At 41.1% G+C, this 26,822-nt stretch overlaps 1 protein-coding gene across 1 annotated transcript in view; it reads left to right on the top strand.

The window, feature by feature from the left end:
• BCKDHB (branched chain keto acid dehydrogenase E1 subunit beta) overlaps positions 1–26,822 on the top strand; it is a 377,387-nt gene that overhangs the window by 141,060 nt on the left and 209,505 nt on the right. Inside the window, exons 5-8 of the mRNA XM_073626854.1 lie at positions 300–455; positions 5,908–6,016; positions 19,843–19,940; positions 26,091–26,201. Of these exons, the coding sequence (XP_073482955.1) occupies positions 300–455; positions 5,908–6,016; positions 19,843–19,940; positions 26,091–26,201 (474 nt within the window). The remainder of the gene's footprint in view (positions 1–299; positions 456–5,907; positions 6,017–19,842; positions 19,941–26,090; positions 26,202–26,822) is intronic.

Here is a 26,822-nt window from a genome sequence, read left to right on the forward strand (position 1 = left end):
CAATTCAGTTAATGAAAAAATGAGTAAAAAGAAAGCTATTTTTTTTTTCACATTTTCCACAATTTGTCATCCTATAAATAATGGGTAAAGGTATTTGTTAAAACCATGTATCAATAAAACCTTTATATGTTCCTAAACAGAGTAAAATGTTTTTGTTAGACAAATGTCTGCTATTGTCATGTTAACCTATGCATAATGATACTGTTACATTTGTTGTAAGCATTTTTTGCTGTTTCATGTGGATTTTTGTTAGTGATTTTATTTGTCTGACTACTGAAATATTTTTTTTTTTTTTGCAGATTGTAAATGAAGCTGCAAAGTATCGATACAGATCTGGTAACCTTTTTAATTGTGGGAGCTTGACAATAAGAGCACCATGGGGCTGTGTGGGACATGGTGCACTCTATCATTCCCAAAGTCCAGAATCTTTTTTTGCTCATGTTCCTGGCATTAAGGTAAGATATATTGTGTTTCTTGTTTGGTTTTTAACTGCTGCACATTATGTAAAGCCTCAGTGAACTAGAAAATTGTCTATCATATACTCTGTCTAGTTTACGATTTGCCTAATGGGTTGAAAATATCTGCCCCACAAAGCAATTCTTGGTATGTGTTATATTGAACAGTTGATTAGGTGACATTGCATATAATAATAATAATCATTTAGCTCTTGTAGAAACTATGGTCACATCTGCTTTGTCTGCTTTCACATTTGTGTTCTATTTTCCGTTATGTCCTGCTTGGCAAATTAGAACATTCCGCTGCCATACCATATGCTTGGGGTTGTGCCAGCTATGACATATTCTACCAGCACTGACATATAAGTGTGACCATGCTTGACCACATAAGCTCTTACACCTGTATACTCCCTATGGACATTTTTACATTTCTGCTATGTGCATATTGATTTATTTATACTAACGAAAACAAAGTAATACACAAAACAAATGACAAAACAAACATTTTTTTTTCTAATTTGACCGATGTTTAAAAAAAAAAAAAAAGCTAAAAATAAATATGCAGATGGAAGCTCATCCCTTTTGATCTGCAAATGAACAAAACATATCTTTTGATATCCTTTGTACTTTTGATAACGTGTTTTTTTTTTTTTTTTTTTTTTTCTCAATGTATGCAGTACATCCACTGTCCACAATTGGTTAAAGCGAAACTTCACTCTCTCCCAATCAACATTGACTATTTTGAATCCTTGTGTTGCTAGCATTAGTAAATGGATAGAAAGGTTTATTATATTTACTGGCTTAAAACTTTTTCTATTTCTTTAGTCACTTGACAATTGCGCGGTCATGCAATGATGTACTCAAATTAAATTTTTATAATTTTTTTTCACACAAATGGGAGCTCTTTTTTGGTGGTATTTAATTACCGCTGGGTTTTTTTATTTTTTGCTAAAAAAAATTAAAAGACAAAATTTGAAAAAAAAAAAAAGTTTGTCAGAAAACTTTGTACTTTGCTTCCAGGGTTAGTCAAATGATGCTATACATCCCAGAAATCTTCAGGAGGTGAGGAGTGTTTTTTTTTTTCAGCTAAGCGCGCTCTCTTTCCTGCATGCTTAAACGAAGTGCAGATGGATTCCAGGAAGTAAATGCTACATAAATCATCTGTATATTTGTTCACAAAGGTGCAGTGCTCAAAAAATATATAAATGAATAAATACACCTCTTAACCCACTGTTCTTTATACCATCAAGTGCATCATCAAACCTCCTTCCATGAACATTGTTTTTTTTTTTGACAACATAAATTAATAAAGTTCTTCAAGTGTCTGTTAATTTTGTCACAATTTATAAACCATGTAAACTGTATACTCAAAATGATCTAAAGTGGTTCTAATACATTGTCCATCTGTTGTGCCACAGTTCATACACAAAACCATATGAATCTTCCTGTTCAAACTTGCAGTGTGTTCCACTCCAAAGTGCTTTCAGCAAAGTCCAGTGACTTTGAATTCTAAGTGCTACTCCACAAAACCCCTTGTGAACTACACTAACCACATTTTATGTGGCCCCTTATTGTAATAAAAAGGTCTTAAAGTCTAAGTTCACCTTTTAAAAAAACAAAAAAAAAAACCCTAAAAAAAACAAAAAGAACCCCTGATAAATGCCCATTTTTACAGGTAATAAAAATATGCTTTTATTTTTTATAAGGAGGCTGCAGAGCATTGCAGGTGCAGTGTCCAGCTCCTGCACACTCAGGATAGCTGTTTGCTTGTACCTCCGATACGAGCAGGCAGTTACCTGAGAGCAGGAAGATCGGTGAACTATGAGAATGCGCATTAGCGTACTTGTAGGTCATTGAGAGCTACAAGCAGTCAGCCACAATGGTTACCGGTACTTGTAGTCTATTAATTCACAGGAAACTGCTGGAGCATATGTCAGAGTACTTAAGGCTGCCTGCTTTCTTACAATAAGGGGTCACATAAAATTCAGTGACTGTGTTTCACAAAGAGTGTTCATGGAAGGAGGTTTATGATACAAAGAACTTAAAGGGGTTGTAAAGGCAGGAGGTTTTTTATCGTAATGCATTTAATGCATTTAAGAAAAAAAAAACTTTTGTGTGTAGCAGCCTCCCCAGCACCCCCTAATTACTTACCTGAGCCCTTCTCTCCAGCAATGTCCACGGGTGTCTAAGCCATCTGGGACACGCCTCCTGATTGGCTGAGACACAGCAGCAGCGCTCTTGGCTCCCACAGCTGTCAATCAAAATCAGTCAGTCAATCGGGGGAGAGATGGGACGGGGCCTGGGTCAGGGCTCCGTGTCTGAATGCATACATGGAGCTCTAACTTGGCTCGGGTGCCCCCATAGAAAGCTGCTGGCTGAGGGGGGCACTTGATAGAAGGGAGGGGCCAGGAACAGCAAAGAGGGACCTGAGAAGAGGAGGATCCGAGGAGTGTGTATGTGTGTGTGTGTGTGTGTGTGTGTGTGTGTGTGTATATATATATATATATATATATATATATATATATATATATATATATATATATATATATATATATATTTAGGGATTTGTGTGCTGTACCTTTGTAAACAAATATATTGATACTACTATTTTCCTTTGTTGGGATTATATATAGGTGTTTAACAGCTTTTTATTTTAGGCATATATGACTGGTGTTGCCATAACGGCAGGGCATTCTCTTTTTTTTCTATAATATATAAATCATCTGCCCTTACCCAAGATGGCCATGGTCAGACATGCTAAGGGGTGTTTTTCAAAGTGATTTACCAGCAAAAATAAAGCATGAAGACATTGATGGGGGAAGTTTACTTTGAATATTAAAAATGAATTGCATAGCGTTTTTGGTTTTGTGGTGGTTAGATGCAGTGTAGTTCCGCTTTAGGCATTACAGTATTAAGGCCAATGCAGAAAGTTATTTTCCTGTCCTATATTGGCTTACTTAAGTTGTTAAAGATGTAAGCTTTTGGGATGCCTTGGATCCATTCTTCAGGCTTTACACATAAAGCTCAAAGAAGAGATCAAAGCCATTCTGAAGGTTTGCATTTGAGGGCAGGTAGAAATCTGGGATCTAATAGACCCCAGATCTCCCAGTAACAAGTACCTGTCCTGTCATACTATCACAAGGGATGTTGTTCATCCCTTGTGATAGCAATAAAGTTGATAAAAACAGAGACCATGTGAAAATTTGTAAGTAATAAAATTTAAAAAAATTAAAGCACCCCTGTGCTCATGCTCAAATGTAACCATGTACGTAGTTCTGACACGCAAATGTAAATGGTGATCGCACCACACATTTGAGGTATTTGTTATGATTTTCCGAACGAGAGCAATCATTTTAGCACCAGACCTCCTGTTCAACTTTAAATGGGTAACCTGTGAAGGCTTTTAAAGTGTCGCTCATGGAGATTTTTAGGTAGCGTTTGTAGCCATTACACGTCGGGTATCTGTTTACTTGGAGTAACATAATTTTTTATATTTCACGAAACCATTGTGTATCATTTTGTGTTTATGTGCATTAAATTCATTCAGTGTATTTTTTCCTGAAAATGTGCTTTTGATAAACCTCTGTGAAAATATTGTGTGACATTAAACAAAATTGCAACATCCACCATTTTTTTTTCTCAAGGTCCTTTGCTAGTAATTATCTATCTAAAAAAAATGCATGTTTTTACGTGTATGTGAAAAGTGCCAGACTTGCCTAGGGCAGCAAGTGGTTAAAGATGGTAAACTACCAGCAATCCTGAATAGTAGGGATCTAGAAATTACTGCATCTATGCTCAGCTTGCGGTTCCTCTTTAGAAACCTCCAATCTCAAGCCGCTCCCTTAGGCAGATGGCAGCTTTAAGAAAACCTTCAGTGAGAAATTTGATTGCTATTACTAACCTTTCCTTCTGAAAATGCTAGTTCCCTGTCATCAAGAGTCTTCAACTGCCTGGACCCCAGAATTGGTCAGTGAAGCTCCTCATCAGACTTTGAACCAACAGTAGGGTATGGGAAAAGGGGAATGAGTAGGTTTAATCATCACCTAAGGCTCTGAAGACTGAGAAGGCTTTTTACCACTGCCAGCATATGCACTCCTTTAAATATGTTGCAGTTTACCAATCCTTAGATGTGGTGACTATATTAATTTTCCTTTTTTAGATTAGATTTAAATTGAATGTTTGACATGTTTGGTATCTACTGTATTTCCTCGGCACAACCTCATCTGTTTTTATTTATTACCAAAAATGGGTAATCTATTGTGTTTTTTGTGCACTAATATTAACTTTTAATCTATTTTTTAGGTTAATGGGGAAAGTAAACCCGCAGCTCAACCACCTATAGTTAATGATCTCAAACCACAAATGTGAACGAGCCCTTAAAGCGTAACTAAGCCCCAAAACAAAAATGTAACATTTTGTGACTTTCCTATCCTTGGATGTGGTGGCTGTTTAAGGCCTCTTTCACACGGATGATCCATTCAGGTCCGCCTGTCAGTTTTTTAGGCGAACCTGAACGGACGCTCCATAGACATCTATGGAGCGTCAGATGTCAGAGGTGACATGTCCGCTGACATCTGACCCGCTCCGATCCGAAAAAGTGTGACCGAGGAAAAACCTACTTTTCCATTCGTCATCGGATCAGGTAATGACTGACTCTACGGTCCGTCTTCATCCGATCCCCCATAGGGGAGAGCGGTGCTTTGACAGGTCCGTCCCTGCACAGTATGCAGAGATGGACCTAGCGTCTGCCTGCTCAGCGACGGAGCGATCCCCCCGCTGAGCAGAGCAAGCTCCTCACACGAACACGTCCGTGTGAAGTAGCCCTAAGTGTTTTTTCAAGCTTTTATTTATTTCTGGTGATTGGCCATTAACACCTCTCCTGTCTTAGGGTGGCTACATTCACTCCTCCACTGTATCTTATACAAGCTTTACATTAATGAATAAAAACTGATCGCTGTAACTCCCCCCCCGGTCAGTGTTAAATTGTTTGTCTCAGGCCTCTGTTACTTTTGGTGAACAACTTGGTCTGCTAAATGAAATTAGAAAAAAAAAAAAAAAAGATTGAATCGCCAGGTTCAAATAAAAGAAAATGCCTACAAAAGAAAACAAATGCAGCCACCATATCTGAGGGCTAGTAAACTGCAATCTATTCATTTTTTGTATTTTTGGTTTAATACACTAAGTTGCAGAGGTCCCTGGGAGCCCAAAAGCAAGAAACTTTACAACCTAATTGAGTGCATTTGCCAGCACCTCTGTATTTCTGTGCCTCAGTCTTGCTGGTAGTTTCCCAACTTTAAATGGCACACACGTTCGCTTAAAGTCTGAGAACATCAAGTTATTAAAACAGCATGTGTAGCTTACATCAAGTCTGAACAAATGTTGTCAATTTATTATATTGGCCTCTACACTATTTGGCATATGTAGTGATGTAATACTGTTCTGTATACTGCAGGTGGTCATACCCAGAAGTCCAATCCAAGCAAAAGGCTTGCTACTTTCCTGCATTGAGGATAAAGACCCATGTATTTTCTTTGAACCTAAGATACTGTATAGAGCAGCAGGTAATGTTTGCCCATACAGCTTCCGTGTGTAGTAATCTTGCCAAATTATTTTATTAGTACTGTATAATAAAATCATTGGCTATAGCCTTTTGCAATACATGATTGACAGCAAGTGTGTGTGCAACTGTTTTAAATTAAAGCAGAATTGTGTGTTTTGGCTATTGGCTGTTTCCCCTGACTTATTTCTATTTTCCTTGGCTGTGTCTTTTCAGATTTAGTCATGTTTTGACTTTTTTGCTTTAAATTGGGTTTTAATTTTTCTTTTTGTAAGATGCACATAAGATTTTTTTTTTTAAGTGTTTTTTTTTTTTTCAGTATGAGCTTGTACAGTAAAGGTCAAATAAGTCATATTTTTTTTTTCTCCAAAGTAGTTTAAATTAGACTTTTTTCAGATATGATTGCTGTCCTCTATGGTAATCTTTGTAAATTACAATACCTTGTACTGGTTATTCGTGTGCTTGATTTAAGCACACTGGCGTTCATTTTGGCCTATGTCTCGTGCTGACAGTGCTTTGGTGCTTGCACAAATGTTTGTCTGACATGGACTTTAGCCCAGAAGGCTAAGGTGGATCCTTTTAACTACTTTTTCACTGTGGAGAGGGATCGCCTGGAAAAAAGCTTGCCATACAGTACTAAGCAAAGGCATTTTTTAATCAAATTTTAAATCCATTTTAAACCCATGTAAAGGTAAGGCCAATGTTCTCTTTTTAGGCCTCTTGCACACTCTAGCTTGAAAATGCTCAATTCAGCCTATTATTTTTTTACTAAGCTAAAATACAGCCCATTCATTGTAATGTGCCTACAGTGGGGATCGAAAGTTTGGGCACCCCAGGTAAAAATGTGTATTAATGTGCACAACGAAGCCAAGGAAAGATGGAAAAATCTCCAAATGGCATCAAATTACAGATTAGACATTCTTATAATATGTCAAAAAAAGTTAGATTTTATTTCCATCATTTGCACTTTCAAAATTACAGAAAACAAAAAAATGGCGTCTGCAAAAGTTTGGGCACCCTGCAGAATTTATAGCATGCACTGCCCCCTTTGCAAAGCTGAGACCTGCCAGTGTCATGGATTGTTCTCAGTCATCGTCTGGGAAGACCAGGTGATGTCAATCTCAAAGGTTTTAAATGGCCAGACTCATCTGACCTTGCCCCAACAATCAGCACCATGGGTTCTTTTAAGCAGTTGTCTAGAAAACTGAAACTGAAAATAGTTGACGCTCACAAAGCTGGAGAAGGCTATAAGAAGATAGCAAAGCGTTTTCAGATGTCAATATCCTCTGTTCGGAATGTAATTAAGAAATGGCAATCATCAGGAACAGTGGAAGTTAAAGCAAGATCTGGAAGACCAAGAAAAGTATCAGACAGAACAGCTCGCAGGATTGTGAGAAAAGCAATTCAAAACCCACGTTTGACTGCACGATCCCTCCAGAAAGATCTGGCAGACACTAGAGTTGTGGTACACTATTCCACTATAAAGAGATACTTGTACAAATATGGTCTTCATGCAAGAGTCATCAGAAGAAAACCTCTTCTATGTCCTCACCACAAAAATCAGCGTTTGAACTTTGCAAATGAACATATAGACAAGCCTGAGGCATTTTGGAAACAAGTTCTGTGAACCGATGAGGTTAAAATAGAACTTTTTGGCCGGAATGAGCAAAGGTACGTTTGGAGAAGAAAGGGCACAGAATTTAATGAAACGAACCTCTGTCCAACTGTTAAGCATGGGGGTGGATCAATCATGCTTTGGGTAGTATTGCAGCCAGTGGCACAGGGAACATTTCACGAGTAGAAGGAAAAATTGATTCAATAACATTTCAGCAAATTTTGGATGGTAACTTGATGCCATCTGTGAAAAAGCTGAAGTTAAAGAGAGGATGGCTTCTACAAATGGATAATGATCCTAAACACACCTCAAAATCCACGGGGTATTACATCAAGAGGCATAAACTGAAGGTTTTGCCATGGCCTTCACAATCTCCTGACCTCAACATTATTGAAAATCTATGAATAGACCTTAAAAGAGCAGTGCGTGACAGACAGCCCAGAAATCTCAAAGAACCGGAAGACTTTTGTAAGGAAGAATGGGCAAAGATACCTCAAACAAGAATTGAAAGACTCTTGGCTGGCTACAAAAAGCGTTTACAAGCATTGATACTTGCCAAAAGGGGCAGTACAAGATATTAACTCTGCAGGGTGCCCAAACTTTTGCAGACGCCATTTTTTTGTTTTCTGTAATTTCGAAAGTGTAAATGATGGAAATAAAATCTAACTTTTTTTTTGACATATTATAAAAATGTCTAATCTGTAATTTGATGCCATTTGGAGATTTTTCCATCTTTCCTTCGTTATGCACATTAATACACATTTTTACCTGGGGTGCCCAAACTTTCGATCCCCACTGTATGCACGCAGGCATGTAAGCAAGCGTTGTGTATTCTTCAGTAACAAAAAAATGTAAAAATCTGCATTTTTAGGAAGTAATTTACGCCTCTTTTGCACAAATGCGCGCATTCATGCACACTTGCACAGATTTGTCCATTTGACATTTGTTGCTGCAAAAACAAGCTTCCACGCATGCGGGGAAATGTGCGCGAAAATTACGCAAATGCATATGCGCGAAAATACATATAAAGAAGAAACGTCTGAAAAAGTAGATGCTCAAACAGACGTTTCGTGTGCAAGAGGCCTTATAGTTAACTGGATGCTAAATTACAATAAAATAAAAAGACTAGATCTAGCATCAAGTAAAAAGTATAATCTAACTCGAAGAAAAAAAAAAAATAGCCGATTAATTGGTAAATCTTAGCTGTTGTAATGATGAAGAGACTAGTTTAAAAAAAAAACAAAAAAAAAACAGATGTGCAAACGGAGTGAATCATAATTGTGTCTGTATAGCCAAAAGAGTTGCTACATTAGTAGCTCACCATACAGCTACTATGGGAACCAGAGCAAAATGGTCTTGCAAGCATCTGGTTCTGTAATGGTTTATCCACCTACTAATATTCAGTAATGAATCTTTAGTGCAAGCTCATCCATTAGGTTACCATGAGAGCAAAGAGTAGGAAGAAATATTGGTTAGTGTTTTACAGTGCTACAGGTGAGACTGAAGAAAAAAAAACCTGACTGTGCGCAACCTCAAATGTACATACTAAGTGCTGTGTGTATATATAAGTAATTATAAAGATACCCAGTGATCTGACATGCATAGAAAATAGCTTTATTTAACACAATTATCTAAACAATACAAAACCCATATTTGGACAATTATTAAAAAACACACAACCATAGCAGCTGCAGGGAAATTGTATAAACCACTTTTTAATTAAAACATGAGTATCAACACATGTTCATAAATGTATGTGCCCCAGCGGGGGGTACAATCTGTATCAACTAGATCAAAAGGCATATGACATTGCCTACTCCGTATTGTAAAGTGATATTTTATAGCTCACAGCTGAATATTATTGAAGATTCCTTTAAAGAGGGATCCTTTTGATGAGGTATGTTCCAGAACTGGTTTGAAATTTTAGATGTTGTGCAAAGTCCATTAAGAGATCTTCTCATGGATATGCAAAAATCCAGACCACATGTGGACAGTGTCCCCCCCCCATGGCCGACAATGTGATAGATTCTTTAGGCTGATGTAAAATCAACCCAGCCGAGGGTGATATAATGGGCCACTACATGTGGTTAGTAACCTGTAAAGTCCATAAGGGTATCCAATGTACGATCCGTCCTTAAATGTACCTCTTGCAATGAGTGAAATGGTGGCTCATATAATGAACATCAGATACAACTGGAAAACTCCCTGGGAGGGATGTCCTTGTCATCACATATAGTACTCTTGTTTATAGCATCCCTTTATTGGCAAATAAATGACATAGGAGAACTCCAACTATGTGATATATGGTTAGTCATTGCCCGCTGTGGGAGCCATCAGTGTAATTTGAAGAGAAAAAACATTTAACACTCAAGTAAAGCAATTGTACTTAACCATCCATGTGGATCTTGAAGAGTTCAAATTGTATTGGTAGCAGTAGCTGTATAGAAGTCTATATCCATAGAAAATGTCAGTCCCTTAAAAGAATGGAGGAGGTAGGGGAGGAGGTATCCCAGAGGCTGGCTGCATGGGACCAAGCTGGAAGCCTTACTGGTTTCGCCAGGGGATGCCGGCTGCTTCAGAGACAGCTGTCACCCTTCCATGTGGGGCTACATATTTAAAACCATAACATTTTGGTCAATTGGCTATGAAATTTTGACATGAGAACCAGCTAAGAAAAAAAAATATGAAAATAGTAATTTTTGTGAACAAGAACAGCATTTGATAAGGGCAATTTACTCCCAGGTGTTGTCCATATTTTGAATAAATGTGTTTGCCAGTTTTTCATAACCTATAAAGATTAAGTCTGGCCATTGTAAATTAGCAGCAAGCAGTCTTTCTGTTTACAAACAGATGTTGGCAGCATATCGATTTCCATATCAAAGATTTGAGCATTTTTATTTTGACATCTCTTGGAGATACTGCATGATGAGCATTGCTGAATGTGATATAATAATCTATTGTTTTGTGATGGCTCTTTTGAAAGTGCTGTCTCTCTCGTTTTGACAGAAAACTGACATAATTCTAAAAATTATAGAGGATTACAAGCTGCTAATCTTCTAAGTTTAAATGATGGCCCATGTTTATTATATTCATATCTTTGAACATGGTACCAATGACTCATCATTAAAACAACTTAGACTATAGGACAGAGTTCCCTAACTCTTTTAGGGCTTGTTCACACTAGTGGTTGAAGGACAGAAAAACCTTGAGGCTGAGCTTCCTGGCGCTTTGTTGTAGGGGATCAGCCTGGCGCCCAAGTGCTACCCCCTGTCACTTTCTGCAGGTGTGGTCCCCGTCAAACGTGATCCATTCATTTGAATGTGCTGCTTTGCAAGTGACCTACAACCTCATGCAGTACATGTGGTTGCAGCGTGCTAATGCAGGAATCAAGGGGTTAAAGCAGGCTGTGAAGAGGCAATACAACACCACCTGTCAAATGCTCTCTAAAGAGTGGTCTGAGCACAGATCGCTGGTCAGAGACCAAAGCTAGTATACGTTTAGTGTATGTATAATTACGAGCCCTTATGGATTTTAGCCTTTTATAGATGAGCAACTGGTGTTGAGACCAACCAAGGGTTTAAAAAAACTCCAAAGATTCACTTTTGTTCAAAACCTCCGGAAACAATGTTGCTTCTGAGGGTTTTCTTGTTTGAGGCAGTTATAATACAGCAGATTTTTGAAGACCAGTATTTTAAATGTGAGAACCAGCAAAGATATCCACAAACAATTTCAAAAGTTAGGGGACAGCCAAGAGTGGTTTTAGTTTTTGAACTGGATGGTAATCTCTACCATAGATATTTAACACACTGGTCTCTAGTTCTCCTTGATTTACTCTGCTTTTTTTGTTCTACCGAAGTTTCTAGCACATTAGCACTGTAAAAAAAAAAAACTTTGAGTACTAAAAATAGCACTTCTGGCTCCTCCTCTTTGGGGAGTGCCTTCATAGAAAGCCGATTTTCTATGGGGCTCTCGTGTGGGGTTCACTCCCATGGCACCCAGTCCGCGTCAATTGACCCAGGCAGTGTGGCTTGGCTCCACCTCCCCTCTCCCCTATGACAGAGTTTGATTGACACCAGATGGTGCCAATGGCTCCTGTTATCAATTTGCCCAGTGAGGAAGGACAGAGCCGGGAAAGCTGCTGCTCTCGTGCACATCACTGGATCCAGATCAGGCTCCGGTAATTAAAAGGGGGTCGTGGGAAATACTCTGGCACAGAAGGTTTTTTACCTTAATGCATAGAATGCAGGTAAAGAACCTTTAGCCTTTACAACCAATTTAATGGGTGAGTTTGACAGGCGGTGTAGCCTACCAAACTCTGCACCTTGTGTTAAAAAAAAAAATTGCTATGAAGAAAAGCATTGTGGCATGTGTACATCCCTGTCTGGCTATATTGTTACAGTTTGGATGGGTGGCTGGGCAAAACCACAGCTCAGCTGCCTGTTTTACTGTCACCTCTCTAAAAGAGCCCATAGTGTCTAGTAACTGTTTTTTATACGGGTTATAAATGACTGTTTAATATATAGTTTTTCTTTTAGGTTTAGCAAAAAATTACATTATGCCTGAAATAAATATGTTGGTAATAATGTTATTGCTCCATGTCCATCTGCTGTAATAATCTGACACTGTGCTCCTCCTATGCCAGTGTTTAACTTCTAGATCCTTGTCCCAGTGTCAGGCTTCCGCTTACTGCCCAACTGAGATAAAAGCTTTGCTGTGTGCACTTCTGTTTCATATAGAAGTTCCTTTGTCATTGGTGCCCTATGCTATGTGAGTCCCTGACATCTTGAGTCCGGAAACAGGGTCAGAGTAAAGAAAACAGGTATGTCAGAGTCAGGAAAGGTGATACCGCAGAGTGGAGAATCATGGAGCCAGAACATCTCTATATTATATTACCAATGTTTATTTCTTGGGAACAATGTAATTTCATGCAAAGCTCTGACAAAAGCTCCTCTCTCTAGCAGAAAATTGATGCATTCACCACCAAGCACAAAATGGCAATGTAATCAGTCGCTTTCTGCGTCATTGCTTCATAATTAATATTTAGTACATGTAAACTTCATTTGCTGCAACGTAGTCTTCATTTTATTACATTGCTTTTAAACAAGTCGTGCAAGTTCTTTATCTGGAAGAAGTATGGAAGGTCACTGTCATTAGTTCTAATGAAAAATAGTTGTAAGTAATTCATGGGTAGTACTGGCATCTATACTCTTCAATCAATATGTTAAAATGGTATTTAGCAACTCCCGAGAGAAAACGTGTAATCTTAAATTGAAAAATCGTTTTTTAGAAAGCCATCTATTGTGGGTTAATGCAAAACAAATGAGTTTATGCCGTTTCTGCCAGCGTCAGGGGATCATTGAATATTTACTAATATATATATATTGTGTCTTTTATAAGTATTAAATAGTACTTGTACTGTAGTTACTGTATTAATATAATGTGGTGATGGAGAAGCTAAGGGCTAAAAGTGACCACTGCTGCTTTGTAAAAAAAAAGTGGGCATTTTAAAGAGACCTGTACAACACTGCTTCCGATACTTCCACTGTAATGTAATTGCTGGCAAGAGGAACCATAGCAGCCAGTGAGGGAGACGCTGTCCAACTCAGAAATGTTGGGAAGCCGTGGTACCAGAGCTCCTCGAGAGGGTAATGATTTACCTCCACACCTATCGAAAAGAAAAGTGTTCTTTAACAGGGGCATGCTGCTTTAACTTTTCTCGCCTTGAACCTGGGACATTTAAAATTAAAAAAAAACTCTCAAGTAAAAATTACCACAGATCAAAACAATAAGTAGATTTAAAGATACAGGCAGCTCAATTTTATATACATATGATTTTTGATGTAGCTGAGTTCCACCTTTCCTGACATCCTTATTGGATAATGAGGTGACCCATTATGATAAAAGACAAGCAGGACAAGGTGGGAGAGGCTGGACCAAGCTCAGCTTATTTAAAGTGGAAGTAAACCCATCCATAAAACAGTTTCATTTCCTGTATGTGCCAGAAATGTAACCCTACCATTGGCTGTGCTCTCAACGGTGGATGGTGTCATAACTGATCACATGTGCAGCATCATGGCAGTTGTAGATTAAACAGAGGCAAAGATGGCAGCTTCCTTGGCTGAAAGCAATAGAAGGTTCACGTCCACTTTAAAAAAGTGAAGTAATGATTTGCATTCAACTTTAAAAGCAGCTGTAAAGGTTTTTTTTTTTTTTTCAATTAAAATAAAGTTGTTATATTTATCTGCCCTGTTCAGTAGTATAGCACACGAGCAGTCCCTCACCTCCTCTTCTGGAGTCCCTCACTGGCACTCTCCATACCTCTCGTGTGTGCCCCTTCAGCAAGCTGTGTGCTATAGGGGCACATGTGTGGGCACACTCCTGAGCGTTCCTAGACACTAGACACACACAGCGTGACTCAGCCCCAACGGCTTCTGCTGCTTGAGTTTCCTGTGAGACTCGGACAAGGGGAGAGAAGAGATGCAGACAAGCAAAGTGCTGGATTGAGAGTGGACTCGGGTAAGTGTTTGGGGAGTAGGGGCACAGCAAGTGATCAAAGTTTTTTTTTTTTTTTTTTTTTTTTTTTTTTAACCTTAATGCAGGAAATGCATGGGAATCCCTGCATCCCCCGATCCCACCCTTCCTGTGACAGTGGGCTGACACATTTTGAAAGTGGCATGGCTGTGTGGGGCTCAGCCTGCACAACTGAGTCATTCACAGTAAGCAGGTGGCTTATAGTTCTCACAGAACTGCAAGGGTACTGATACTGTAAGCACCCTTGTAGTCCACTGCCATGTCTTCCGGCTTTCTATCAGCCCGTAAACGGGTATGGGCAAGAAAGCTAGTGGATATGTCTGTAGGAGCCCGTGTGCTACTGTGCCTAAAAAAATTCACATTTTTTCCTTTCAAAAATATGTGCCTTTATTTTTGCAGAAAGGTGAACTTTGCCTTTTAAGCTGCCTGTATTGCTGGATCTGCTGCTAATGCATTTTTAATCCTGCTCAGTTTGGACTGCCCAGGTTTATGTACAACCCCAATTCCAAAAAGAAGTTGGGACGCCTACATTAAAAAAGAGTGCAATAATTTGCAAATCTCATAAACCCATATTTTCTTCATAATAGAACATAGATTTCCCATTAAGACAAGTATGAGAATATAAAAAAAACCCATACTCGCCTAGATGGCTGCAGCATTGATTCAGTGTTATGGCTGACTCTTGCTGGCTCTGCACCAAGAACTGAACAATCAGTTCTCGGTCTTCAGTGAGCAGAGATCCAGTCACTGTCAATCACCAACTTTCTGCTCTTTCTTTCCAGCGCTCACTGGAGCACCAGACTGTGAAGGGGGAAAGGAGCGGCTGGCTAAATCTTTCACTGGCATGCTGAAAGTCTGAGCCACCTGCCGGTCAGGGATCTGTGCTGATCCCGATGTTATTGTCGGGATCCCTGCTAAGCCTGTACTGGCTCTGTGATATCAACCGACATTAGGTTTTAGCCCACTGTCGGCTGAAAATAAATCGTAGGAGTGCTGAACTAAGTGCATAGAAGTATAACCAAAAGAGCTTTGGCCATAATTTTCAAGAATGAGAAATCCAAATGTGGGCCAAATTCCAGAAAATGCGGCTTGATAGAAAAAGTGCTTTCTTGCTACTGTGAATGGCCTAATTTAATCAAGAGCGCAGAGCAGACCCATATCCTCAACTCCTAATAGCAGTTTTAGTTTGCTTTCCCATCCTTATCGGTGATAAGTACCTGTATGACCATAGTTTAAAATGTGGACTCTCTAGAGCAATTATTATTCCAGATCTTGCGTCGTAATTGAAATGCTAGTTGTTTCTCTCTCCTCCTTCTAAAAGGGCTATGGTGACAAATTTGTTTTGGGTTTAGAATTGTATATTTTAATCCAATAGTTCCAATTGGGGAGATCCCCCCCCCCCCCCTAACTGCCTATCCTGGTGGGTACCATTACTGGGCAAGAGAATGCAGGAAACCATTGCAAGCAGACAATAACAGCTGACAAAAGGGTTCTCATCCTTCCAAGCACCATTCGTGTACCATATTCTGTGCCAGTAACAGTGCTGTTCAACTGCATTACATGGAATTTCTGGATGGCCACAGGTCAGCATTAAACCCTATCGCAAAACCCTATTAGACATGACTTACAGAACCTGTCCCCAAGAAAATTGGTGTAAATGTGAAGCTGATCTCAACCGTATTTATTTTTTTTATTTATTATTATTTTATTTTTATTTCAGGTACTTATATAGCGCCGTCAATTTACGCAGCGCTTTACATATACATTGTACATTCACATCAGTCCCTACCCTCAAGGTGCTTACAATCTAAGGTCCCTAACTCATATTCATACCTACTAGGGACAATTTAGACAGGATCCAATTAATCTACCAGCATGTCTTTGGAGTGTGGGAGGAAATGGGAGTACCCGGAGGAAACCCACGCAGGCACAGGGAGAACATGCAAACTCCAGGCAGGTAGTGTCGTGGCTGGGATTCGAACCAGCGACCCTTCTTACTGTGGTAATATGGTTCATGTAAAGCCGCTTCAGTTGTCTTTGCTGAAGAGTTAAAGTAGCCGGATTAGTCGCACACCTTTTTTTTATAATGATAATCTTCTCATGATCCTCTAAAATATAAAAGCAGCTGAGGTTTGTATTGCTTGTTGTCAATACGGATGTAATGATAAAGCATCACATGGAGTGATGAGTCACCTTGACATTCTGCGGCTCTGACGTGTAATGGAGAGCTGTGTGTGATGTCTCTTGACCTTTTCTGTATAGTTTATTGTATCATCACATGTGACATGTAGCCAGTGAGGTGGGAATGAATAAAGATTTGCATCAGTGGTTACTATGGTAGGAATGAAGATGGGGCCCCTGAAGACTAAACATGTTTTTTAATTCAACAAATTGTTTCTTTCCAGACTTGTGTATATTCACACGTAACAAAAGGGCAGGTTCAAGTCCCTTTTATTTCAGGATCTTGTTAGTGTGGTAAAGTGAGTTTGTGTCCTACTCTAAATAACTAGCACAACAGTCCATAAGAAGCTGCTACCATGGTAACTTGCTGCTTTTATATTGATGGTAGTGTGTAATGTCAGAAATATAAATTGTTCATAATGTACAGTTTTGCTCATAAGTTCACATATCCTGGCAGAATTTGATTTCTTGGCCATTTTTTTTTAGAGAATATGAATAACACATTTCTTTCACTCATGGTTAGTGTTTGTCTGAAGCCATTTATTATCAATCAACTGTGTTTACTCTTTTTAAATCATAGTGGCAACAGAAACTACCTAAATGACCCTGATCAAAAGTTTACATACCCTGGTGATTATGGCTTACTAACATGCACACAAATTGACACAAAGGGATTTGAATGGCTATTAAAGGTAACCATCCTCACCTGTGATTGGTGTGCTTGTAACTAGTGTGTGTGTATAAAAGATCAATGAGTTTCTGGACTCCTGGCAGGCCTACTAACATGCACACAAGTTCACACAAAGGGGTTTGAAAGGCTATTAAAGGTAACTATCCACACCTGTGATCTCTTTGCTTGTAATTAGTGTGTATGTGTGTATAAAAGGTCAATGGGTTTCTGGACCCCTGACATACCCTTGCATCTTTCATCCAGTTCTGCACTGATGTTTCTGGATTCTGAGTCATGGGGAAAGCAAAAGAATTGTCAAATGATCTGCGGGAAAAGGTAGTTGAACTGTATAAAACAGGAAAGGGATATAAAAAGATATCCAGGGAATTGAGAATGCCAATCAGCAGTGTTCAAACTCTAATCAAGAAGTGGAAAATGAAGGGTTCTGTTGAAACCAAACCACGGTCGGGTAGACAACTAAAATTTCAGCCACAACTGCCAGGAAAATTGTTCAGGATGCAAAGAAAAACCCAGAAATAACTTCAGGTAAAATACAGGACTCTCTGAAAACATGGTATGGCTGTATCAAAATGCACAATAAGGAGGCACTTGAAGAAAGATGGGCTGCATGGTCGATCCACCAGAAGAAAGCCATCACTACGCAAATACCTCAAAGTATCCCACTTACAATACGCCAAACAGCACAGAGACAAGCCTCAAACCTTCTGGCACAAATTGAGCTTTTTGGCCACAACCATAAACTACATTTGGAGAGGAGTCAACAAGGCCTATGATGACAGGTGCACCATTCCTACTGTGAAACATGAAGGTGGATCGCGGATTTTTTGGAGATGTTTGAGCTACAAAGGCACAGGAAATTTGGTCAAATTTGTTGGCAAGATGAATGCACTATGTTATAAAAAAAATACTGGAGGAACATTTGCATTCATCAGCCAGGAAGCTGCGCATGGGACGTACTTGGACATTCCAAAATGACAATGATCCAAAACACAAGGCCAAGTCGACCTGTCATTGGCTACAGCAGAATAGAGTTTTGGAGTGGCCATCTCAGTCTCCTGACCTTAATATCATTGAGCCACTCTGGGGAGATCTCAAACGTGCAGTCCATGTAAGACAGCCCAAGAATTTACAGGAACTGGAGGCTTTTTGCCAACCAAGAGGAATGGGCAGCTTTACCATCTGAGAAGATGAAGAGCCTCATCCGCAAATACCACAAAAGACTTCAAGCTGTCATTGCTGTTTAAAGGGGGCAACACACGGTATTAAGATCTGGGGTATGTAAACCTTTGATCAGGATCATTTGGGTGAATTCTGTTGCCATTATGATTTAAAGAGTAAACACAGTTGATTGGTAATAAATGGCTTCAGCAAAACACTGACCATGGGTGAAATAAGCTTTTATTTATCATTCATATTCTCTGAAAAATGTCCAAGAAATCATAAATTCTGCCAGGGTATTTAAACTTATGAGCACAACTGTATCTTTTTATTACTATTCAACTGTCTAATGTCATGACCCCTGGTTTTTTAATCCACCAAAAAAGGTTTTCATTTCCGCAGATGTCAGTTCGAAAAGTAATCTCAAAAGCTGTGAAAATTAAAGGAACTAGCTCCTTTAAATTTAAAGACCAATTTTAAGGACTGGTTTAGTTGCATAGTTTTACCAATATAACTCAATTATTATTTATTAAAAAGAAACCATTATTTAAAAAATTTGAATGTGCATTAATCTCTAATCAAGCATTTTATTTCCAAAATCTATCTGAATTAATCATAGCCTTACAATTAGTGCTTTCTGAACACTTCAGTGTTGAGTAACTCTTGGTACCTGCCTGACACAAAGACATGTCTAGCTGCTTCTTAACAGAAGAAAGGCTAAAAGTAAATGAGATTTGAAAAAGAGACCAAACCAACTGTGCTTCCATTGCATTATTACTCCGTAATGGAAAAATGAATATAAATTGTTAACCCAATCCCTTATATGTGACAGGTTAACTTAAAACTTACAGGAGCAAACCAAATATGACGGCACAGTGGTGTAGTGGGTAGCACTTTCGCCTAGCAGTAAGAAGGGTTGCTGGTTCGAATCCCAACCACAACACTACCTGCCTGAAGTTTGCATGTTCTCCCTGTGCCTGCGTGGGTTTCCTCCGGGTACTCCGGTTTCCTCCCACACTCCAAAGACATGCTGGTAGGTTAATTGGATCCTGTCTAAATTGTCCCTAGTATGTATGAATGTGAGTTAGGGACCTTAGATTGTAAGCTCCTTGAGGGTAGGGACTGATGGGAATGTACAATGTATATGTAAAGTGCTGTGTAAATTGACAGCACTATATAAGTACCTGAAATAAATAAATATCATGTAGCTGGTAGAGATTGAGATGAGGGTGGCCTCTTGCACATCCAGTCCAGGAATCCCTGTGAGTGGTGACAGTGGATGCTTGGGGCATTGGCATGGCACAAAGTGTCGTGTAGGTGTCACAGGTTCATATAACTCAGGTTTTAAATGTTTACCCAATTCCACCCATGTGAGTAAAAGTGATCATGTGATGTGGGTAAAAGTGATCATGTGACTGCACTGAAGTAGGTTAATAATAAAAAAAAAGGTATTTACACTGAGCTATTTTACAAACAACATGCATATTTATGGCGGAGGGGGAAGGCAACCATTTTATATTAACCTTTCCAAGGTTAAAAGGTTTTTCACAATGTAGATATTGTATTTTTTTCTTTCTTCATCTGGTTCTGTAAGAAATGCTGGGTATTTTCTGTTAGTATGTACTAATCAGAAAAAAATTACATTATATTCTAGTTGAACAAGTGCCCGTGGAACCATTCTACTTACCTTTGTCTCAAGCTGAGGTAATACAAGAAGGAAGCGATGTCACTCTTCTCGCCTGGGGTACTCAGGTTAGTATTTTATTTATGTATTTATTTGACGATTTCATTTATATTAATATAGATAAAGCGCTGGTGGATGCACTGATTGCTTCTGTGCGGGAAACTTTAAAAATGGAGGATGCAGCTGTGGTGGAGGTGCCGGTCCCCTTTGGCGCTCACAAGCCGCCTTGCGCAGCAAAGGTGTTCCCTTATTCCTCCTTTTTTGACAAGTTTGTCTATAAAGAATGGGAGCGTTCAAAACGTCCCAAAGTGTTTCGCTGTGCGTTATCCCTTTTGAGGAGAGTCTGCTCAAAAAATGGTGGTGGTGGATCACCCGGGTTTCTTAGTTGAACAAAACCACTATGATTCCGGTTGAGGACTCTCTGGCCTTTAAAGACACAGCTGACAGGAAGGCAGAGTCTCTGAGCAGCACATATTCTCTATTGTGGGTTCGGCGCTTCGGCCGTTTTGGCTATTGCTCTGGTGTCGCAAGCGCTGACGGAATGGGCGAAGCTGTTGCACCGTGACCTGGAAGGTGACCAGTTTCCTCCTGCCTTCACAGAATTAGTGGACCAACTGGTCCAGGGGATGCAGTTTGTCTGCAGTGCCTCTCTGGACGCAGCGCCCTTGTTTTTTTAAGCTATCGGTTTCAGCAATAGTGCTTCGACGGGTATTGTGACTGAAGTATTGGACTGCGAACCAGGCCTCTAAAAAGGCCCTAGCTGATCTGGCTTTTCAAGGCGATCGTTTGGGGCCACTCCTGATGATTTCATTAAGAGTGTCACGGGGGGAAGAGTACTTTTCTTCCACAGTCAAAGAAGGGGAAGGAGAAAAGTCGCAAGCGTGGCCCTTCCTTCTTGGCACACAGTGTTTTCGTCCCTCAGGGCCCAATGACAAAGGCTCGAAGTTTTTCAACCCCCCCCCCCCCCCCCCCGTCGGGCAAACCGACGGCTTCTCCATACTTCCAGATAAGGCTCCTTTTGGCATGAACAGGCACCCTCACCCGCAGTCTGGGTGGGGGGACGTCTTCGCTGGTTTCGAGGCCTGTGGACCTCTTTGATAAACGACATGTGGGTCCACGAAGTGATTCTGTCTGGTTACAAGATCGAGTTCCAGATTTGTCCTCCGAGCAGATTTTTTCCGTCCAACCTGCATCGGTCTCCGGACCGCTTGTTAAACCTCTGGGGTGCGGTACAAGGCCTGTTTCTCCAAGGGGTGATTGTCCCGTTTCTGGTGACGGAACGTTTCCAGGGCTTTTATTCAAACCTATTTATTGGTTTATCTGGGTCTGATTCTGGACTCCGCTCAGGCCAGAGTGGTCCTTCCGCTGGACAAACTCCAGAAATTACAGATGGCAGCCCGCATGCTTCTGTCCACAGATGGGTCTCCCTGCGGACTTGCATGAGGGTACTGGGCCTGATGGTGTCTACGTGCGAGGTGGTCACGTTCGCTCAGTTCCATACACGACCCCTGCAAAGGGAGATCTAGTTAAAATGGGACAAATGTTTAGAGTCTCTAGACAGTCAGATTCGGCTGAGTCAAGGAACCAAAGGCTCCCTGATCTGGTGGCTTCGTTCACCAGTTCTTCGGCAGGGGAAATCCTTTCTCCCGCTGTACTGGATGGTGGTCACCATCGATGCTGGTCTGTCTGGGTGGGGAGGGGTCCTAGGCCTGAGCTCGGCTCAGGGTCACTGGACGCTGGAGGAATCCAGGCTACTTATCAACATCTTGGAACTCTGGACGATTAGACTCTGGATCATTGGTCGGATACAGATCCAGTCGGACAATGCCACAGCGGTGGCCTATGTCAACCACCAGGGAGGAACAAGGAGTGTGTTAGCCGGCCTGGAAGTAGTCGGCATCCTACGGTGGGCAGAGCGGTTCGTACCGGCCATCTCCGCCGTTCACATTCTGGGGGTAGACAATTGGCAGACAGATTACCTAAGTTGTCAAGTATTGGACCAAGGGCAGTGGTCCCTCCATCAGGAGGTATTGCAACAGATCTGTCTACCGGGGGATTTCCAGAAGTAGATCTGATGGCATCCCAAATCAACAGGAAGGTGCAGAGGTTTGTAGCCGAGTCTTGGGACCCTCTGGCGGATGCCTCAGACACTCTGGTTGCTCCGTGGAGCCAGTATAGTCTGATCTACGCCTCTCCTCCCCTCAAGCTTCTGCTGTGGCTGTTGCACAGGATCGAGGCCGAACAAATTCCGGTCATTCTAGTGGCCCCTGACTGGCCTCATGCGACCTGGTGTGTCTGGTCGCAGACTCCCCCTGGCGGCTTCCTCTCAGGGAGGATCTGCTATCCCAAGGGCCGATCTTCCACCCTGCTTTACCATCACTGGATTTAACGGCCTGGCTATTGAAAGCCAGGTGTTGAAGGACAGGGGCTTATCTGCGTTGGTGATTCCAAAGCTGCTCAAAGCTACGAAGTCTACTTCCAGGTAGGTATATTATTGGACATGGAAAGCTTACATTTCAAGGTGTGAATCAGTGGGTTTCACCCACGTTCCTTTTCGGTGACTCGGATTTTGACCTTTCTTCAGAGGGGCGTTAAAAAGAATTTGGCCTTGAGTACTGTCAAGGGCCAGGTGCCGGCCTTGACGGTTTTCTTTCAACGCTCCCTGGCTCTGCATTCTCTGGTGCTTACCTTCATTCAGGGAGTGCGACATGTGGTTCCACTGGTGCGATCTCCCTTGCCACCGTGGGACTTGAATCTTGTACTTTCGGTTCTACAGAATAGTCAGTTTTGAAAATATTCGAGAAATACCCCTGCTTACGCTATAGCAGAAGGTGGCCTTCTTGGTGGCTATTACTTCTGCTCGCAGGGTGTCAGAGTTGGGGGTGCTATGCCCTACTTGGTGATTCATAGGTACAAGGTGGTGCTTTGTCCTTGTCCTCCTTTCCTTCCAAAGGTTGTCTCTGATTTTCATTTAAATGAAGACATCGTGTTGCCTTCTGTGTCCCAGGCTGCAACATCCGAGGCAATTTTCTTTGCACAACTTAGATCTGGTACGAGCTGTCAGGGTGTATTTGGCGGCCACCTGGGTTTTTTCGAAGGTCAGACTCCCTGTTCGTGATCACAGACGGACCAAAGAAGGGGCTATCTGCTTCCTCAGCGATCATTTCTAGATGGATCAGGCAGACGGTGACTCAGGCCTATTCTTTCAAGGGTCAGGTTCCTCCCTTCCCGGTGAAGACACATTTGACTCTGGCGCTGAGTGCCTCCTGGGCTTTTCGTTATCAGGCATCAGTAACGCAAGTTTGCAAGGCGGCCACTTGGTTGTCAGTGCACACTTTCACAAAATTTTACAAGGTGGATGTGCTGGCATCTGTGGATACTTCTTTTGGCCGCAAGGTTCAGCAGGCTGCGGTCTAGAGGGTTTTTTTCCCTTTTTATGAAAGGGTTTTTCTTACTGTTCAGTTTGGGCTCCAGTTATTTTCGCTGAGCTCCAGGTTGTCTGGTTGGCCTGTTGTTTTTGTTTTTTTTTTTTTTTTTTTTTGCTGCCCCACTCCTCATGTTTGGCACTGCTTTGGGACATCCCTATGGTTCTGAATAAAGAAGGCTATGTCTGTCAATGAACGAATGAGAAAATAGATTTTTTGACTTGGCGTAAAATCCGTTTCTGAGAGTTCATTGACAGACACAGCACCTGCCCCTCCTATGGAGTTTTAATACTTCGGATACTGCTTGTTACATAACTGAAGGCCTATAGCGGGGTGGGGGTGGGGTGTATATCACCTAGGACTGCCCATGGGCGTAGCCAAGTCTGCCTAGTGTCCTACTCCTGTAGGGGGCAATATAACCCTATGGTTCTGAATAAAGAAGGCTGTGTCTGTCAATGAACGAATGAGAAATCTTCAACAGCAACACTGAAAAAATTAAACATGTTTTTGTACAGCAGGGAGGTCTTGAACCTGTGTTTTTGTTTTTGTTTTTTTGGGCTGTGTTTGCCCCTTTTTTGCGATTCTTGTTAACTGCCTGTATGGTAAAATCCGTTATCCCTTTGAACGAAAATGAGTGAAAATAGATATAACACAGTCCTGGTTAGCAGTTGGTGTTACTAAACCCAGTAATATGAAAATAGTTAATCTGCCCCCCCCCCCCCCCCCCACACAGTGCCCACAGCTTTTAAATCTTCTTTTTACATTAAAGTATTGCCACTGTATACCTTTTTTTTTTAGCTGATCTGTATACCACGGTCAGTGATAAACTGCACAGTTTCTCCAGTGCTGAGAATTCAGGTAGGAGGAGATTTCCACATCAGCCTGTATACACTCCCACATGTGTGATGCCAATGTCTTGTGACCTGGCTAGGTCTGATAACAAGTAATCTCTCCAGCATAAGACACAACTGAGCATGTGCAGGTCAGCTACCGTGCCTGTGTTAGCTTGCTTTACCCAGATACAGTGCAGGGTGGGAAGGATCTGTGCATACTGGATAAAACAGCCTTTTTACACAATGCAGAGGATTAACTCCTTAAATCCCACAGTGAGTATAACAAGCATGTTATGCTGCATATACACACTGATTTTACTGTTGTGGGTTTAGTAACACTTTAACACATGACAGGGGTTCCCACTCCTTCCGCATTCAATCCCAAAAAATAAAACATTTGGCTAGACCAACCCTTTGCACAAGCATTTCTATAGGTTTTTTTGTGTTCATCAGTTGAAAATACAAATTGTCTACCAATGGAGGATAAACAGAACAATTTTTTGCCCTCCATAGGACTGAACATCTTGGAAAGATCACAGCAAGCACAAAATTAGCAATTCTGAAAGAGGTGAAAAAAGCAAAAATAAAAATAAAAACCTGTAGAAATATTTGGAACTGGCCAATAAATAAAAACCCTGTAGAAATATTTGGAACTGGCCAAAAGCTCTGTACGTTTGTGCTTTTGGACACACCACATGTTGTACATAGAACAACATTGCCACATTTCACGGTTTGAATACCTTGCTATCCCCACTAAACTGCTGCAAAAAAAGTTTTGTTAATATTAGGCAAAAAGACCGCTTTTGAGGGTACAGTGGACTTAAAATTGTATCATGGAATTGTACAGGCAGAGGATAGCATCCCTCTTTTGAAACTTAAAGCGTTTGTTACCCTAAAAAAAAAGGATCCTGTTCCTCTTTAAAGCATGCATAACAGCACCGTGTTTGTGCTGTATAATTTGGCCCCTGTATCACCTGAAATACCTGGCTGATCCTGCGTGGTTCTGCCCTCCCCCTGTAAACTGACCATGATTTAGCATGGCTGCTTACCCTGACACTGTGGTCAGTTTACGTGTCTCCGTCATCTGCTCTCTCTTCCTCCTCTGCCTGTCTGCTAGTGACACTGCCCACCCCTCCCCTCCTGCTGGTGAAATTGCTTTTAGATTTTCATATAATCCTCAGTGGTTAATAATGCTGTGTGTCCCAATGTCTGTTTTTTTTATAAAAAAAACTGCCGTTCTAGACCTGATTTCAGAGTGGCGCTCATGTGACCTGCCTCTCTCCCCTCCTCTCTCCCCTCCTCTCTCCCCTCCTCTCTCCCCTCCCCTCCTCTCTCCCCTCCCCTCCTCTCCTCTCCCCTCCCCTCCCCTCCCCTCCCCTCCCCTCCCCTCCTCTCCTCTCCTCTCCCCTCTCTCTCCTCTCTCTCCTCTCTCTCCTCTCTCTCCTCTCTCTCCTCTCTCTCCTCTCCTCCCCTCTCCTCCCCATTCGTCATTCTGAGATTGTAGCAACAAATAATCATGGGAGAAGCTGTGTTTAAAAGGACATGTGATCTGGTTTGGTAGACACTTTCCCGACTGTCCTAATCTGTTCAGAAATGAGGACCCGGCTACAGTGCCTAGTCTGTGAAAACTCCTATCTTGTACTGTCAAAAACTCTTTCCGAATGCCGGAATTTTGTCTAGTATATTTGAGAAGCTTTAATATTTTCTTTGGATAAGGTGGTGTTCTTTATTTTGAATTTAACACTACTTTTAGCTTTTGGATTTAAGTTTGTCTTTTGTTTACACACATGGGCAAGTCAATGTTGTTCAATGCTGACAAGAGGAAAAAGTTGGCAGTTGCTTACCTTCCGCTCTCTTGGAATGCATTTACTTCTACATTGAAGAAATTTTGGCATTAGGGGACCATTTATTATTCGACAATTGCTTGTTTTTGCTGACAAGTTACATATCTATCTTCTAGGTTCATGTTCTTCGTGAAGTTGCATCTATGGCCCAAGAAAAACTTGGCCTGTCCTGCGAAGTGATTGACTTAAGAACTATTCTGCCATGGGATATTGAAACAGTCTGCAAGGTAAGCAATACAACATCATGGGAACATTGGATTAAATGGGTATTTGGAAATGAATTGAAAGGATTTATCATCATGTATTAAATAAGTATTCTCTGATAGCGGTTCCAACTGGAAAATATATCCCCATGTTCTGTATGTTTCACACACAGTGGAAGAACTCTAGGCAAAACGCACATTCAAAATACTTCTATGTGAACTGTTACCTGCCAAAGAATTTATTTAGCCAGTCTCTTGATTCACATACCTCTGCCAGACTGTATAGCCAGGAATATGTCTTCGCTGTTTCCTAGTTCAGCTTAACAATTTAAAGGGGTTGTAAGGCTTTTGTGTTTTTTCACCTTAATGCATCCTATGCATTAAGGTGAAAAAAACACCTTGCACTCTGGCCCCCCCGAGCCCCCGTTTTACTTACCTGAGCCCCGAATTTCCGTGGGCGAGATCCCACGTTGCTTTCCCCCAGTTCCTGTGGGCTCTTCATTGGATGATTGATAGCAGCGCAGCTATTGGCTCCCGCTGTTGTCAATCAAATCAATGATGCGTGCGCCAGGGGGCGGGGCCGAGTGATACTCTGTGGCTATGGCCACTGACTGTATCACACGGCAGCGCGCCCGCAAGCTTACC

This window comes from Aquarana catesbeiana, linkage group LG04, assembly GCF_042186555.1.
Source record: "Aquarana catesbeiana isolate 2022-GZ linkage group LG04, ASM4218655v1, whole genome shotgun sequence".
Taxonomy (NCBI): domain Eukaryota; kingdom Metazoa; phylum Chordata; class Amphibia; order Anura; family Ranidae; genus Aquarana; species Aquarana catesbeiana.